General features: G+C 40.2%; 1 protein-coding gene and 1 non-coding gene across 10 annotated transcripts in view; one reads left to right on the forward strand and one right to left on the reverse strand.

Annotated features, from left to right (window-relative positions):
• Positions 1-6115: 6115 nt before the first annotated feature.
• The window catches only part of CDK12 (cyclin dependent kinase 12), an 83282-nt gene continuing 71389 nt past the window's right edge, over positions 6116-18008 (forward strand). For 8 of the 9 annotated variants that reach the window (XM_032871493.1, XM_032871496.1, XM_032871491.1 and 5 more), the window contains exons 1-2: positions 6116-7739; positions 12744-13628. In XM_032871493.1, coding sequence (XP_032727384.1) covers positions 6691-7739; positions 12744-13628 — 1934 coding nt within the window. In that variant the 5' untranslated portion in view covers positions 6116-6690. The remainder of the gene's footprint in view (positions 7740-12743; positions 13629-18008) is intronic. The other variant, XM_032871489.1, reaches the window with a different exon arrangement.
• Positions 16757-16862, reverse strand: LOC116876124. The gene has a single exon (XR_004384343.1). It is a non-coding gene; the product is annotated as a U6 spliceosomal RNA (small nuclear RNA).

Consider the following 18008-nt stretch of genomic DNA (forward strand, 5'->3'; position numbering starts at 1 on the left):
TGTCCGTCGGCGCTTGACTCTTCTTCGGAATGGCAAAGGAGTTTGTAAATTAAAATCCCGGCTCTTTACTGAAGGACTAGTTATTGGTATCAGATACGTTTTATTAAAGATAATACGCTTTCTTGAGATACTAGATGGAAAAACTGAAATGATATTGGCTCTTTGTAACCCGACGTTCCAAGTCAGCCCAATTCACTTAATTCCCATTTCCTAATTTTTTTCTCAAATTTCAGAAATATTTCTCACACAATGGCAATTTTTTTTTTTTTTTAAGATCTGGGAGATTTGGTATTAGGATTTGGTATTAGGATTACCTTTGGATTAAAGTAAATTGTAGCAGTTATATACCAAGGTGTATCACAATTGGTAGTGCCCCTATTTCGTAATCACAGTAAAAAGAAGTAGTTTAGTTTGTACTCCACATTACGATTTTCCGTAAATCGACACAAGGAGAAATCTGGAGTAATGCTGAGAAGTTTGTCGCCACTGCAACTGAAGAAGCTGGCTAAAATACAAAGCTAGTATTCGACGAAAGTTCTTAACATAGTCAAGGCTTGTTTGGTTTTGTTTTAATGTTCTTTTTCCAAACACGTCTTTGAAAATAGCTGCCATAAACTTGGATTTTACCTAGTTCCCTGCAGTGATATTAAGTGGTGAATCTCTACTGACTTCAGTCTCAGACTTGCCACATTTCAAAAATGTTATTCAAATATCTTCCAAAAATATTTCAGCAGATAACTACATATCAAGTGAGCAGGCACAGCACTGTAAATTTAATAGCAAATCTTTTAAGTGTCTGGGAACATGTTTACTACCACAGAGATATCTATAACCATGCTCCTTGAAAGTAGGATTTGAAAATTTTATTTCTTATATTTTCCTCTTTATCCTCATTCCTGTTAGTCACCATGTAGTGGGTTTCTTAGGGCAGGATTTGGCCTTCATTTCTGAATCCCCACTGCCTACCTACAACTGTACTTGGGCCCAGTAGACAAATATTTTACTGGGCCTACAAAATCTTGCTAGACCCACCTCTTCTTCCCTTGTCAGTCCCCAGCCATGCTAGCCTCCTTTCTCATGCAGAAAATTCCTGCACTCTGGGCACCTGGGTGGCTCAGTTGGTTCAGCATCTGCCTTGGCCCAGGTCATATCTCAGAGTCCTTAGATCAAGCTCTGCATTGGGCTCCCTGCTCAGTGGGGTGCCTGCTTCTCCCTCTCCTTCTGCTGCTCCCCCTGCTTGTACTCTCTTGTTTTCTCTCTCTGTCAAATAAATAAAATCTTTAAAGAAAGAAAAGAAAATTCCTGCACTATTTTCTCTCCCAGTGTGCTTGAACAGGACTTTTTAAGTGCTGGGAGAAGCTTACCTCCAACTGACCCCTTCATCTCACTAAGGCCTTCTTATTCAGATGTCAATTTAATTGTCTTCCTCTAGACTAGAGAAGCCTTCTCTAGCCCCTGACTTGATCAAGTCCTCTGTTACATTAGTTCAAGCCTCTCTCTCTTTTTTTTTTTAAGATGGTATTTATTTATTTATTTATTTTTGAAGATTTTATTTATTTATTTGACAGACAGAGATCACAAGTGGGCAGAGAGGCAGGCGGAGAGAGAGAGAGGAAGGGAAGCAGGCTCCCTGCTGAGCAGAGAGCCCGATGCGGGGCTCGATCCCAGGACACTGAGACCATGACCTGAGCCGAAGGCAGAGGCTTAACCCACTGAGCCACCCAGGCGCCCCAAGATGGTATTTATTTTTATGAGAGAGAGAGAGTATATGTGCCTGCGTGTGCAAGGTTGAGGGAGAGGCTGAGGGAGAAAGAGAGAATTTCCAGCAGACCCCAAACTGAGCGCAGAGCCAAATGTAGGGCTGGATCTCACAACCCCGAGATCATGACCTGAGCCTAAATCAAGACTTCAATGCTTAACCGACTGAGCCACCCAGGTGCCCCTCAAACTTCTCTTTAATAGCACTTTCGCCAATTAAGTGTATTAAGTACATGATGGTTCAATGCCTATCTTCCCTGTTAGATTGCTACCTCCAGGGGTGCCTGGGTGGCTCAGTGGGTTAAAGCCTCTGCCTTTGGCTCAGATCATGATCTCAGGGTCTTGGGATTGAGCCCCACATCGGACTCTCAGCTCAGCAGGGAGCCTGCTTCCTCCTCTCTCTGCCTGCCTCTCTGCCTACTTGTGATCTCTGTCTGTCAAATAAATAAATAAAATCTTTAAATCAAATCAAATCAAATGCTGACAAGCATCGATGGAATCCTAATACTTGTGTATTAGGTAGGAGCTGGTAATACAAACACAGCCCCAAACTTAGATGGACTCACTTGATTTAGAATTCTGAAAATATGATTGGTTACAATAATCAGTACCCCCAAATTTTTGTTAATTTGTTATTGTGCCCAAAATATCAATATTAGATATACAGCTACATTTCCTCATGGAAACTGTACACAATAATGTCTATACCAAGTGTAGCTAGGTAATTTTAAAGCTTCTAAGCTTGGAAATAATGTAAACTTTACCAAAATTTGGTTATGGAACAGAATAAGAAGTTATTTCTCATCTGAAAATGCAGATAAAATGACATTATTGAAAAATTTGTGCTCCAAAAGTAAAGAAAGGAGAGACATGTCATTAAACAAGAAAATCATTCAAGGTGCACACAGGAGCAGGCTTTGTATATGGCAAAAAGGGGACATTAGTCAAATTTTAAATGACTGGGTTTTTAAAAGATTTTATTTATTTATTTGACAGAGAGAAACACAGTAAGAGGGGGAACACAAGCAGGGGGAGTGGGTGAGAGAGAAGCAGGCTTCCCGTTGAGCAGGGAGCTCAATGCAGGGCTCGATCCCAGGACCTTGGGATCATGACCTGAACTGAAGGCAGACGCTTAATGACTGAGCCACCCAGGTGCCCCAATGACTAAGCTTTGAGGGAGATTTCACAGGACTCTTTAAACCTAAAATCTAAACTAATAAATTGATCCAGAGCAGGGTTGGGGGAGTTACTGACTTTAGTTAAATATTTCCTCTTGAGTACAGCCTAAAGAAACGCTTTCTGACTTGCTTTGAGGGATTTACAGGGAAAGTATAGCCTTCATCTAACTGATTACCTTGGGGTTCATAAAGTTGCCCTGACTCCCTGTCCTAGGACGTCATGCAAATAAACCAAATCATGCAGTCCTGGAATTTCTCAGTTCAAAGTTTTTCTGTAGAGTGAAGCAACCCTTATTTTATAAAAAGCACTATTTTCACCAATTGTTGGACAAATTTCTGCAGTTTACACTTGATTTTGTATTTATTTATTTTTATTTTTTTATTTTTTTTAGATTTTATTTGTTTATTTGACAGACAGAGATCACAAGTAGGCAGAGAGGCAGGCAGAGAGAGAGGAAGGGAAGCAGGCTCCCTGCTGAGCAGAGAGCCCGATGCGGGACTCGATCTCAGGACCCTGAGATCATGACCCGAGCCGAAGGCAGGGGCTTAACCCACTGAGCCACCCAGGCGCCCCTTGATTTTGTATTTAAACACTTGGACAAAATATATTTCCTAGAGTAAAATTTTTTTCCCAGCTTTATTTAGAGATTATTGAGACTAGAGTAGAAATGTATCGATCAAAAAGAGAAAGTGTACTGCAATAGAAAGAGTACTGGTCTAAGATTAAAGAAAGAGCTTTCCCTGATCCTGGCACTTCCTACACTTAATGGAAGCATATTCCAATTCCTGAGTCTCGGTTTTAACCTTTAGTAGATGGATGTAGTAATACCAATCTTGGCCACCTTACTGGATTTTTTGTTCAACTGATATCTACTGACAGACTTAAAAGAGTTCTGTGGAAAATTGAACAGTACTATAGAAATAGAAAAATTCAGTAAAATCTTCATTTATTCATTAATTCAATAGGAGTCTCTAGTCTTCAATAGGTAACCAATAATTAAGAAAGTTTCAACTACTGTTTAATTTAGATGAATTTTATTCAAGATTTCATTTGACACATTACCATTAATTCCTTCTGCTGTTCCCATTTTTCCATTTTAAGTAGGTGTGGGTGTATCCTGGGTCAAAAACTTAATCTCATTTAGAATACATAAAAACTCAGAGTGATTTTGCTGAACTCATGCCCGTGTTTGATAAGGTGGCTCAGTCATTTCATCTAGTTGGTTGCTAAGTCATTCCACTGGCCATCATGTCAGACACTGGTGGGGACTTTTATATCCAGGCTCTCTTGCAGCAATGAATGGTTCCAGTACTTATGTCTATACCTGAGTTCCAGTACTTATGTCTATCCTTTTTTTCTTGATGGCATTAAACTTCCTCCCATGGTTAATTAAAAAGTTTACCTTTTTCATTTTTTTAGCAAATGTTTATGGACTCAAACATCTAGGTAAAAAATTTTCTTTTTGGTACCCATGTGACCAAAAGCAACAAGAACATCTTTCCTTTTTTTTTTTTTTAAACTGTCAGCACTTGTTTCCTTTTTTTTTTTTTTTAAGTTTTATTTATTTTACAAAGGGAGACAACACAAGCAGGAGGAATGGAAGAGGGAGAAGCAGGTTTCCCGCCTAGCTGGGAGCCCAATGTGGGGATCAATCCCAGGACAGGGAGATAATGACCTGAGTGGAAGGCAGACCCTTAGCAACTGAGCCACTCAGGCTCCCCAACAAGAACATTTTCCAGGAGTAATTCTGAGAGTGGATTCTTCTGCCTATATTCAGGGTAATTTCTGGGCCCTAATTTACTGGCTAATCTTCCCATTTTTAAAAAAAATATGTTATTTATTTATTTATTTATCAGAGAGAGAGATCGCACAAGCAGGGGGAACGGTAGGCAGAGGGAGAAGCAGGCTCCTTGCCAAGCAAGGAGCCTGATGTAGGGATCAATCCCAGGACCCTGGGATCATGACCTGAGCCTAAAGTAGACACTAACTGACTGAGCCACCCATGTGACCCTGGTCTTCCCACTTTTGTTATACATATCCCATTTAATCTTCGTGATCCTATTCAACTGCCCTACATTTATAAAACTTTTTCTTAACACTCTCATCCTCCTTTAGAACCTTTGCAGTGCTCTGTATCATTCTTATGACATTAATCATCTTATATCCTGTGGTATGAATATTTTCTCTGTATCTTGCTTGATGACCTTAGAGAAAGGACACTATTTCACAGAGGAGGGCCGTAAAGTCTCATAGATAAATTTGATGAATAAATGAATGAAGAATTTCGGATAAGTCATTTGAGTCCTTGGTGCCTTAGTTTCTTCACATATACAATCCTATTCAGATGACTGTGGAGATGGAATGAGCTAATGTGTGCGAAGTTCTGAAAAATAAAATATGAAGGGCAGGATATTATTTTTTCTTGCTCATGAATACTATGTTCTACTTGTTCGTAATTATAATCTTCTGTGTGAAGATAAGAGGCTAAATGATTCCAGAAAAGCCACAGACGATCCGACTAGGTGATGAGTTTTCAAGTTAAGATTTTAAACAGAGTGGAAAGAGCAAGTGCCATATTATTTAAGAGCTGTGCTTTGGTGCTAGACCTGAATTTGAATCTCGTTTTTGGCACTTGCTGGACTAGCTTTGTTATCGTGAGTAAGTTATTTAACTTCTGTGACTCCGAGTTTCCTTATATGTAAAATAGGAAAGAGGCTATCGCGTTTTGCAGGGTAGTATGAGAATTAGAGATGAGGCGCATAGTATACGCTATGGAAGGAGGCATTGTTAATACTTAAGGACTTGGGTTGAAGTGTCTCCACACTCGCCCTTTGTCCCGTTGACAGTATTTTCATACTGGTAGTTAAAAGAGTTGTCATAAAGTAAGCAAAATTAGTTTTGTGCCGGAGCCTGGGAGTTTTTGTTCAATGAGTTACCAATAAAGTTTTGAATAAACAAAAAATTCTACCGCCGTTTCAATAAAGCTTTGCTCAAATGGAGAGCGGGGAGCTTATCGCGAGAATCTGGCGGAACGCGTTTCTTGTTCAGGACCTACTCTCGCGTTGTTTGAAGAAGCCGTGGTGAGAGGTGAAAGGGAAGCACGAAATACCGCGAGAGTCTTCAGGATTCTCGCGGTATTTCCTGGGTTTGCCCCCTCCCCCCCCCTCCTCTAAGTGCCGTTTCGGTTTAACCTAGTGTGTGACTGAGTCTGTGTGAGGGAGCGAGTGAGTGTGAGGTATTAAGGTGAGGCGGAGGCAAGAAGAGGGGCTCTCTCAGGAGCGAGGGACAAAGGGGGCGTGAAGCACCTAGGCCGCGGGACCCCAGCGACAGGAAGCCGCCCCGAGCCGGGCTACCGGGTAGGGGAAGGGCCCGCGCAGTCTTCACAGGGCCCCAGAGCCGGAGTCGGCCCCACAGACCCAGGCCGTCGGCTTCCTACTTCCTCGACCTCCCCGGCGCCCGGGCCTGAGGACTGGCTCGGCGGGGGGAGGAGGGGAAACAGACTTGAGCAGCTACCCGTTGTCTCGCAACTCCACTGCTGAGGAACTCTCATCTCTTTTCTGGCTCCTTCACCCCCTACCTCATGTAGGAGGGTGCTGAGGCGTCGGGAGGGAGGAGGAGCCTGGGCTACCGTCCCTTCCCTCCCCACCCCGTTCTAGGGGCGCTTTGGTAGGCGTGGGGTTGGGGGGGAGGGTGGGGGTTACTTTTTGGAGTGCTGGGGAACTTTTTCCCCTTTTTGAGGCTAGGGGAAAGGGAATGCCCAATCCAGAGAGACATGGGGGCAAGAAGGACGGGAGTGGAGGAGCTTCTGGAACTTTGCAGCCGTCATCGGGAGGTGGCAGCTCCAACAGCAGAGAGCGTCACCGCTTGGTGTCGAAGCACAAGCGGCATAAATCCAAGCACTCCAAAGACATGGGGTTAGTGACCCCCGAAGCAGCACCTTTGGGTACAATTATCAAGCCTTTGGTGGAGTATGATGACATCAGCTCTGATTCAGATACCTTCTCTGATGACATGGCCTTCAAACTGGACAGGAGGGAGAATGATGAACGTCGTGGAACTGATCGGAGTGACCGCCTGCACAAACATCGTCACCACCAGCACAGACGTTCCCGGGACTTACTAAAAACTAAACAAACAGAAAAAGAAAAAAACCAGGAAGTCTCCAGCAAATCGGGATCGATTAAGGACCGGGTATCAGGAAGTTCAAAGCGTTCAAATGAAGAGAATGAGGACTATGGGAAGGCACAGATATCCAAAAGCAGCAGCAACAAAGAATCCAGGTCATCCAAACTCCATAAAGAGAAGACCCGGAAAGAACGTGAGTTGAAGTCTGGGCACAAAGACCGGAGTAAAAGTCATCGGAAAAGGGAAACACCCAAAAGCTACAAAACAGTGGACAGCCCCAAACGGAGATCCAGGAGTCCTCATAGGAAATGGTCTGACAGCCCCAAGCAAGATGATAGCCCGTCAGGAGCTTCTTATGGCCAAGATTATGACCTTAGTCCCCCAAGATCTCACACCTCTAGTAATTATGACTCCTACAAGAAGAGTCCTGGAAGTACCTCAAGAAGGCAGTCAATTAGCCCTCCTTACAAGGAGCCTTCGGCCTACCAATCCAGCACCCGGTCACCCAGTCCCTACAGTAGACGACAAAGATCTGTGAGTCCCTATAGTCGGAGACGTTCTTCCAGCTATGAAAGGAGTGGCTCTTACAGTGGGAGATCACCCAGTCCCTACGGTCGCAGACGGTCCAGCAGCCCTTTCATGAGCAAACGGTCTTTGAGTCGGAGTCCGCTCCCCAGGTGAGCTATTTGCCTATAGCCCTTTCTTACTTAGGCTGGGTCATCAGGAACTGGCAGTTAGTCTTGTTAATGTTTTGTTGAAGCCCCCAGTCTTCCTCATGGAGGAACACCTTGCTATTGGCTAGTTATTCAAGTAGGTGAATCTGGTCTTCTCTTACCCCAGAATTTGAGAAGTGGAGAGTTCGAATACCTAAAACTGCTAAAGGTAGGTACTTCCAGTGGTGAGATCTTCAGTTGTAAGCTCCTGTGAGAAAAAGAAGCTCCAGCTTATTGAATACATAGGGTTGATAACTGAGCTTATCCAGAGCTTATCAAGCAATTTCTGTTGCATTATCTTAACTGTTTTAAAATCACCTTGGTATTCGTGCTTTAGACCTCACTGGACCTGACTGGAGATGTAAGAAATTATAAATTTTCATTTGCATTATCTTGAAGCTGTTTGCCTAGGTCGTCTATCATTTGTGCGTGTGCTATCCACTGAGTCTTCAAAGCTGTAAGTTTATTTCCTAATTGACAATGTTTTGATAACTCCTGTCTTTTAACTGATGTTTCTAGTGGAAATTCAGCTGTTTAGTCCTTTTTCCTTTTGTTGATATATAGCTTAGCAGAAATTGGTTCTAAGGAGAATTCGATTTTTTTTTAACAGCATCACCATTTACCTATCCTGTGACCACTGGCAATTTTCAAAATCTTTCTCTAAAAAAATGGTAATAGTGCCTTTACCATATTTTAGCAAAAAAGGCAGGTTAGTTTGAAATTTAATTGTTAAGATTAATTACTACTGAAAACTGTTCTTATTCCTAGATGATGAGATGTGTTTCTTTGTGGACTCACCTTTGTCCACAAAAGAAGATGGGTTTTGGAGTTATACTTGAGTGGAATCCTAATCTTGATTTGTGAACTTTGGCAATAATTTAATTTCTCCCTGCCTATGTTTCTTCATATGTAAAGTGGGAATAATAACTACCTACTTTGAGAGTAGTTGTGAGGATTAAATTAGCTAGTAAATAAGAAGTGTATAGCACAGTTCCTGGTTACCTGGTGCAAGTCAGTAAATTCTGTCTTATGAGTGAGGAAATGTTGAATACTAGGGGAGAGATTATGCTAATTAGTAAAAATCCATGCATATCTGCATATCTTTTACATGTCAATATGAGTAATTTTTGCTGACTTAAAGTGATAATTATTCATAAATTAGTTTGAATTAATCAAACTGCAGAGTTCTTAGCTGTGAGGGTCTAAAAGTTCCTTAGTCCTTCCCTTCACCCCTAAGCCTCCCATTTTATCACAATTTTTCAAACAGAAAAGTTGAAAGAATTATGGTGAGGATCCATATATGTACTACCTAGATTCTACAATTAATATGTGCTATATATTTTATCATATCCATCCATCTCTCCATTAATCCATCTTTTGTTCTGATTCATCTCAAATTGCAAACATCAGTATACTTCACTGTAAGCATTTTAGTGTGTTGTGTATAACATTAGCTGGAGTTGACTTTGAAGGGGTAAGAGTAAAATTTATATACAGTGAAATGGATGTTTTAAGTGTTTTAATTTGTAAAGTAGCTTAGTCGTTTAAGGGAACATAAGAAATATTCTCAGAATACTTGTTTTCTTGAGGGAGTAGTTTCATTAAGGCTGTTTGGAGAATTTTTATTGTCATGAGTTTTGGGAATATGGAAGTGCACTTGAGACTAAAACACTAGAGTGACTTTTTCAGCAAGAACTTGCTTTGCAGTGATTCCTTTTGGATTCATATCGCAAGTTCTCTCTTCCTCTACTCAGTTCATTGGAACTAGTGCAGTAATGGTAAAAAGTAAATCAGGAAAGAATTGGAGACACAGTATGATAGCATAGGACACAATATGTAAACATAATTTTAGAGTCAACACGCATATTTTTAGTTGGGTTTTAGAGAGCATTATATGTTTGTATGTGTGCACTACAGATTTTTTCTCATTCGCTGGACTTCCAGACAGTAAATACAAAAATTTCTTAGAGTAGAGCATACAGATCCCTTCTGTGATATCTCTGTTTTTTCCTTGGGAGACAGTCAAAATTAAACAAGCAATATCATTTTAAAAGACTGAAAATGCCTTGCCAGAAAGGCAATGTCTTGACATCCTCCAAATTAATAGTGATTAATGGTAGCAATTTCTTTTCAGATGGGTAGAACCTAACTCAATTCGGGGGAATATACACTTGTTTTTGAGAACAGTTTTTATTATTGCCTGCATTTACCTATTGGTTGTCTCCTCTCACCACCTTGCCCCCCACGTTGGTTTTTTTTGCTTGAAGAGTGGATCTTGCCCTCAATATAGCATTTGTATCACTAAAAATGCCATAAGTATATGGCCATCAGAATGTTCTATTAACAATAGGCTTCTGTTCGGAAATTGAAGGATTTGTAGCAGAGTTCCTTAGGAAGATTTAGTAATGCTGAATGATTAAAGAAACTAGTTTTTAGAGTACGTGGTTCTGACGTTACTTAGTGTTTGGGACTTTAGAAGTTTATCTTATCCTGGGATAGCAGAGGTGGTAGTTTTATCCCAGCTCCAATTCAGTGAGAGAAAACCTCTGGTTTCATCCAATTATTTACAAGAGATGTATTAGTTTGATAAATCCACTTAACCATTTTCAGCGTTGTATATTCTTATGTTCATATATATATTGTTATTGCTGTTTTGAGTACTTGTATTCCAATAATGACCTGTATTTTAACTAACTTTGTGGAGCAAACTTCCAAAAAGCAGTGTAGGTATAAGAAAACCATTGCTAATACCATGTGAGTTACTTTGCCTACACATACGAACTATTTGTTTTGAAACATTTTTTGAAATATGTCAGTATTACTAATGACCAAAGATAAAGGGAGATACTGAAGATCTGGAGTGGGAACAATTTATTTTAGACTACTGGGCAAATAATGCTTTGTTTAGTCAGGTTTTTAGTGCTATTTTTTCTCCCTTCACATTGAGGTCTGAGCACATTAGGCTTTATGAAAAGGCAAAAAGAATGAGGGTTAGGTTTCAATTTAGAGTAATCTGCCTCATGGATTTCCAAATTCTTAATAATGAAGAAAATAAATTGAACATACAAAAGTACTTTGCTTTATGAGTTCCTATAAAGTTAATGGAGGGGCACCTGGGTGGCTCAGTGGATTAAGCCTCTCTCTTCAGCTCAGGTCATGATCCCAGAGCCCTGGGATCAGCCCTGCATGGGGCTCTTTGCTCAGCAGGGAGCCTGCTTCCCTCTCTCTCTCTGCCTGCCTCTCTGCCTACTTGTGATCTTCGTCAAATAAATAAAATCTTTGAAAAAGGGGCGCCTGGGTGGCTCAGTGGGTTAAGGCCTCTGCCTTCGGCTCAGGTCATGATCCCAGAGTCTTGGGATCGAGCCCCACATCGGGCTCTCTGCTCTGCGGGGAGCCTGCTTCCTCCTCTCTCTCTCTCTGCCTACTTGTGATCTCTGTCGAATAAATAAATAAAAATCTTAAAAAAAAAAAGATCTTTGAAAAAAAAAAGTTGATTTGAAATCATTTTATATTTGAAAGTACTAGAAGTCATTATAGTTTTGGGAACTTCTGATAAATTATTTGGTAAGACAACTTTTTCAGCTTATTTATCTTGCAAGTCCTAATGAGTCTTGTATCTTAGGGGTTGTTTAGTATAGGCACAACTTAATTATCGACTGAGGATACAAGGAACAAAATTTTCCTGTGATCTGTCAATTAAATAGCTCCCTAGTTGAAACAGTTAGGTTTTGGTGAAGCATGCCAGTTACTTCTAACTTCCTTATTGGTATAACCCACATTATGATGTATGACTTTTTTTTTTAATCATGTTTTCATTTTATCAGATTTAAACCGAAATTCAAAAAAAGTAATCATTGTGAATATGGGTGTTTTCCAACATGGGAAAAAAATACTCACCCATCTTCTTGTAGTAAGTAAGTAATGGATAATTTTAGTGTTATGTGATTGAAATATGTTGTTCCTTGTAATCTACTTTTTTAAAAGATTTTATTTATTTATGACAGAGAGAGAGAGATCACAAATTGGCAGAGAGGCAGGTGTGGGGGTGATGGGAAAGCAGGCTCCCTGCTGAGCAGAGAGCCCGATATGGGGCTAGATCCTGAGATCATGACCTGAGCGAAGTCAGAGACTTAACCCATTGAGCCATCCAGGCACCCACCTTGTAATCTATTTTTTAAGTAAACTTTATTTTTTAGAGCAGTTTTAGATTCATAAAAAAAAATTGTGAAGATAGTACAAAGAATTATTATATGTCCTCGCATCCAGTTTCCCCTGTTATTAACGTTTTACATTGAACTGGTACATTTGTTACAGTTAACAACAATATTGATATTATTATCTTAAAGATTTTATTTATTTATTTATTTTTTAAAGATTTATTTATTTATTTGACAGAGAGAGATCACAAGTAGGCAGAGAGGCAGGCAGAGAGAGAGAGGGGAGGAAGCAGGCTCCCTGCAGAGCAGAGAGCCTGATTCGGGGCTTGATCCCAGGATCCTGGGATCATGACCTGAGCCGAAGGCAGAGGCTTTAACCCACTGAGCCCCCAGGCACCCCTTATTTATTTTTTTGAGGGAGGGAGTATGAGAGAGAGAGCACAAGAGGAGGGGGGGTCAGAGGGAGAAGCAGACTCCCCACCAAGCAGGGAGCCTGATGTGGGACTCGATCCAGGGACTCCAGGATCATGACCTGGCCAAAGGCAGTTGTTCAACCAACTGAGCCACTCAAGTGCCCCAATATTGATATTACTATTATCATCATCATCGTTATTTTTTGATGGTACCTAAGTCTACAGCCATACCACCCTGAACGCGCCCGATCTTGTCTGATGGTACCTAATTCATTTCTAAGATTGCTAAATTACTCAAAGTAGGTTCTTTAAGCTACAGTGCTCCATAGTTTAACTGATGTATTTTCCTGCATATTGTTGTCAGCTAATCATTTTAAACTGCCTTTTTCTTTTTACAGTAGGAAATCCATGAAGTCAAGAAGCAGAAGTCCTGCATATTCAAGACACTCGTCTTCTCATAGTAAAAAGAAGAGATCCGGGTCACGCAGTCGACATTCCAGCATCTCACCTGTCAGGCTTCCATTGAACTCCAGCTTGGGAGCTGAACTCAGTAGGAAAAAGAAGGAAAGAGCTGCTGCTGCTGCTGCAGCAAAAATGGATGGAAAGGAATCCAAGGGTTCACCTATATTTTTGCCTAGAAAAGAGAATAGTTTAGTAGAGGCTAAGGATTCAGGCTTGGAGTCTAAAAAGTTAACCAGAGGTGTAAAATTGGAAAAATCTGCCCCAGATACTGAACTGGTGAATGTACCACATCTAAATACAGAAGTCAAAAATTCCTTAGATACAGGGAAAGTAAAATTGGATGAGAACTCTGAGAAGCATCCTATTAAAGATTTGAAAATGCAGGGATCAAGAGACTCTAAACCCATAGCATTGAAAGAGGACATTGTTACTCCAAAAGAGACAGAGACATCAGAAAAGGAGACTCCTCCACCTGTCCCCACAGTTACTTCTCCTCCACCTCCTTTACCAACTACTACCCCTCCACCTCAGACACCCCCTTTGCCACCTTTGCCTCCACTACCAGCTATTCCACAGCAACCACCTCTGCCTCCTCCCCAACCAGCATTTAGTCAGGTTCTTACTTCTAGTACTTCAACTTTGCCCCCTTCTACTCACCCAAGGACATCTACTTTGTCCTCTCAGGCAAATTCTCAGCCCCTTGCACAGGTTTCTGTGAAGACTCAAGTATCCGTAACAGCTGCTATTCCACACCTAAAAACTTCAACGTTGCCTCCTTTGCCCCTCCCACCCTTATTACCAGGAGACGATGACATGGATAGGTAAGTCTTCTAGTTAACTGGGAAAACTTGACCCTCTTGATGTAAATGTTTTGCATTTTCTCTTCTCAAACTGTCAAAACTGCTCTAATACATGGCTGTTTAAAATGCTTTTATGAGTAGGAAAGGCTTTTGGTATTTGATTTTCAGTGGAAAAGTTTTTTTTTTTTTTATAAAGATTTTATTTATTTATTTGACAGAGATCACAAGTAGGCAGAGGGGCAGGCAGAGGGGTGGGGGGGGCGGGAGTAGGCTCACCACTGAGCAGAGCGCCCACGACCCTGGATTCATGACCTGAGCCGAAGGCAGGGGCTTTAACCCACTGAGCCACCCAGGTGCCCCAAAAGTTCTTATTTATAACATTATTTAGGAGGAGAAAATTATAATTTGAGGCCTAGTAACCCTTTTTGTTCATAAGTTTATTTGATAAGGCTAACATTTGGTTCAAGTTTTTAAAAATTAATGATGTTTTTCTCCCTAAAGTTTTATGTTGAAAAATTTTTTTTTCCTGTTAATTTTTTCTTTTATTATTTTTTTCTTTTTTTAAGATTTTATTTATTTGAGAGGAAGAAACCACAAGCAGGGGAGGGGTAGAGGGAGAAGGAAAAGCAGACTCTCTGCTGAGCAAGAGGGCCTCAATCCCAGGACCCTGGGATCATGGTCTGAGCCAACAGCAACAGCTTAACTGACTGAGCCACCCAGGCGCCCCAAGATCTTTGTTATTTTTAAGCAATCCCTGCACCTAGTGTGGGGCTCAAATCCATGATCCAGAGATCAAGAGTTATATGCTCCACTAACTTAGCCAGCCGGGCACCTCTGTGTTGAAATTTTAATAGCCGTAGAAAAATTGAAAGAATAATACAGTTAACTCCTTTATACTCCTCACCAAGATTCACCAGTTAACTTTTTGCCACATTTGCTTTACGTTAAGATATCATGACACTTACTTGTGAATACTTTAGCATGTCTCTTCTTCTTCTTTTTTTTTTTTTTTTAAGATTTTATTCATTTATTTGCCAGAGAGAGAGAGCGAGCGAGCACAGGCAGGCAGAGTGGCAGCAGAGGCAGAGGGAGAATCAGGCTCCCTGCCGAGCAAGGAGCCGGATGTGGGACTCCGATCCCAGGGCGCTGAGATCATGACCTGAGCTGAAGGCAGCCGCTTAACCAACTGAGCCACCCAGGCGTCCCTAGCATGTCTCTTCTAAAACTAAGAACATTTTCCTAAAGAATCACAATACCTTAATCACCAAGAAAATTTATTACTAATTTAATAATATAATATCGATAATGATATCAAATATCCTTAGGGGCCCCCCAAAATTTTATAGCTGGGTTTTTTTCCTCCTAATTCAGGAAAAGAATAAACCAGGTTTATCTTGAAAGGCACTGCTCAAAAAAAAAAGCAATCTGTAAGAACCAAAGAACAGTATGTAGAATCTTTACTAATTAGAATACAAATTCACAATAGGATGATGGGAACAGCTCTAATTTTGATGAGTCCTCTGAATATTGAGAAGTGAAATGATTATGAAACATGAATCTGATTTTATGGAAGGCATTAGGAAATGTATTTATATCTTAGCAGGACTAGCTAGGCAAATACCATCAAACATACGATTTAGTGGTGACATATGCTATGGTAGTCTGTGTTAGTGTTTTTTCCTAAGGAGATCCTACCCTCTTGTTCTCTAGGATATGAGTTTAATTTTAGTATGTGCTGGTGAAGCAAGCATGTGTATGAGTTTAATTTATTGCAACAAACTTTTATTGTAACCATAAAAATAAGTGCTACTGATCTTACATCCCAGACCAATTCCCAAGCTTCCATTATTTTCCAAGTGACATCAGTAATTTGAATGATGATACATTTCAGCTCTTTACATCTGTATTTTTCCGGACTATACTCTGTGCCTTTTTTTTTTTTTTAAGGTTTTATTTATTTATTTGTCAGAGTGAGCACAGGCAGACAGAGTGGCAGGCAGAGGCAGACGGAGAAGCAGGCTCCCACTGAGCAAGGAGCCCTATGTGGGACTCGATCCCAGGACCCTGGGACCATGACTCGAGCCGAAGGCAGAGGCTTAACCCACTGAGCCACCCAGACGCCCCTGCTCTGTGCCTTTTAAGAAGGTGTAAATGCAATTAAAAAAATTTTTTAAGAATGAGTCCATTACTATTCATAGTGGTAAATCTTATTTTAAAGAAAAATTCTACCTGTTCTTTCTAATATTAATAATTGTCAGTTCTGCCATATCCTAAGATTTACAAAGGAGAAGGATAAAACCTGAAATTTATGTAAAAAAAACCTGTTTAGGTATACAGTATACTTCTCACAGATACAAACTACATGTTTCTGTGGGTTTTGTTGGAAAAGGAAATATCAGATGAGCATTATCCAATAGGACTCTGGGCCATGATCTGTCTATAGGAACCCTGTTTAAATATTAGTTTGCCTAGTGGCTAGAATAGTTTCAGTGTGGCTGAGAATCTTCATTTTGAAATGTTTACTTGGCTAAACAAATAATTATTGAACTTATCTACCTTGTGTCAATATAGAGTGCAGATTTCCAGAGGTGTAATAGTTTTGATAGGCACATAGGAAACATAGGAATTTCTATCTTTTAGGTTGGGATGAAAGGTAAAGTAAGGGGCGCCTGGGTGGCTCAGTGGGTTAAGCCGCTGCCTTCGGCTCAGGTCATGATTTCAGGGTCCTGGGATCGAGTCCCACATCGGGCTCCCTGCTAAGTGGGGAGTCTGCTTCTCTCTCTGACCACCCCTCCATGCTTTCTCTCTCTCTCTCAAATAAATAAATCTTTAAAAAAAAAAAAAAGTGTATGAGAGAATGAAGTGAACAGAAGTATTTTTTGTTATATTATCAGTTCTGATTGTCAAAGTATAACTCATAGTCCAATGTACTTAATTTTTAATAGTATGTTAATTATGTAAAAGCTCATACACAATAAAAACAAAACATCTAGTTTCTGTGGAGACATAGATCCATATATATCCATATAAATTCACACCAAAAGGTCCAGAAAGATTTCTTTAAGCTAATAATAATGGTTATCTCTGTGAATGGGACTTAAGATGAGGATCAAAAGTAAAGGATCTTGTCTGCAAAATTTTAATATTTTAAAAATATTGAATGCTTCACAAATTTCCTTGTCCTCCTCACACAGGAGCCATGCTAATCTTCTCTGTATTGTTCGGTTTTAGTATATATGCTGCTCAAGTGAGTACCAATGTAGTAATTTTTAAATGTATGATTATTATTAGTTTTCCATATAAATATAAATAAATTATTAAAGGTAGAAAAATAGAAATGAAGATATCTTCCACAGTCAATATTATTTTTTCACTATGTGTTTTAAATTCAGGATGGTTTTTGTTTTTGTCTTTAAAAAATTTTTTTTTTTTGTGGTGCCACAGTACCCCTGTATCATACCAGCTGCACCTGTTTTTACATGAAAAATAATTTTTATGTCAGAAAAGTTTTCAGGAAGAAATCTGAAAGTTGCACGTGGAATTCATATATATATATATTTTTTTTTTTTTTAAGATTTTATTTATTTATTTCACAGATCGAGATTACAAGTAGGCAGAGAGGCAGGCAGAGAGAGGAGGAAGCAGGCTCCCTGCTGAGCAGACAGCCTAATGCAGGGCTCGATCCCAGGACTCTGGGATCATGACCTGAGCCGAAGGCAGAGGCTTTAACCCACTGAGCCACCCAGGCGCCCCTCATTTATATTCTTGATCATCTTATGTGAGGTTGCAGCAGCTTAATTTTTAAGACTGATTTATAGATCTTTTTGTTGTATACAGTGCTTTGAACATAGATCACAGAATGTGATCAGTAAATATTGCTTATTTAATGAATAAGACTACTGAAAAAGACAGGCTCAGGACTTATGTGGATGACACTGGGAGTGTAGTTAATTCGCTCGGCACATGGATGATGTAAAGCTTGTATCAGGATTTGTCTTCTTTTAAAGTCCCTTTAGGAATAGATTGAAACTTTTCTTTCAAACATATCTATAGGGCCCGGAGTGTATTAATCCAGGTATCAAATGCAGGAGTGGATTTAACTAATGGTCTTGCCAGAGCCTTTCTAATTCATGGTCTGCAGTTCTTTGTTTCAAGAAATAAAGGCTGCTAAACTATCCATTCTTCATAATATAGTACATTTATCATGAACATAGCTATTCATCGGGATCACCTGCTTTTTTTTTTTTTAAGATTTTATTTATTTATTTGAGAGAGAAAGAGTGGCAGGAGGGTCAGAGGTAGAGGGACAAACAGACTCCCCACTGAGCAGGGCTGTGTACCCCAGAACCCCTGAGATCATGACCTGATCCAAAGTCAGATGCTTAAGCCACTGAGCCACCC

The sequence above is a fragment of the Lontra canadensis genome, unplaced genomic scaffold (assembly GCF_010015895.1).
Source record: "Lontra canadensis isolate GAN:19392208 unplaced genomic scaffold, GSC_riverotter_1.0 scaffold43, whole genome shotgun sequence".
Lineage (NCBI taxonomy): Eukaryota > Metazoa > Chordata > Mammalia > Carnivora > Mustelidae > Lontra > Lontra canadensis.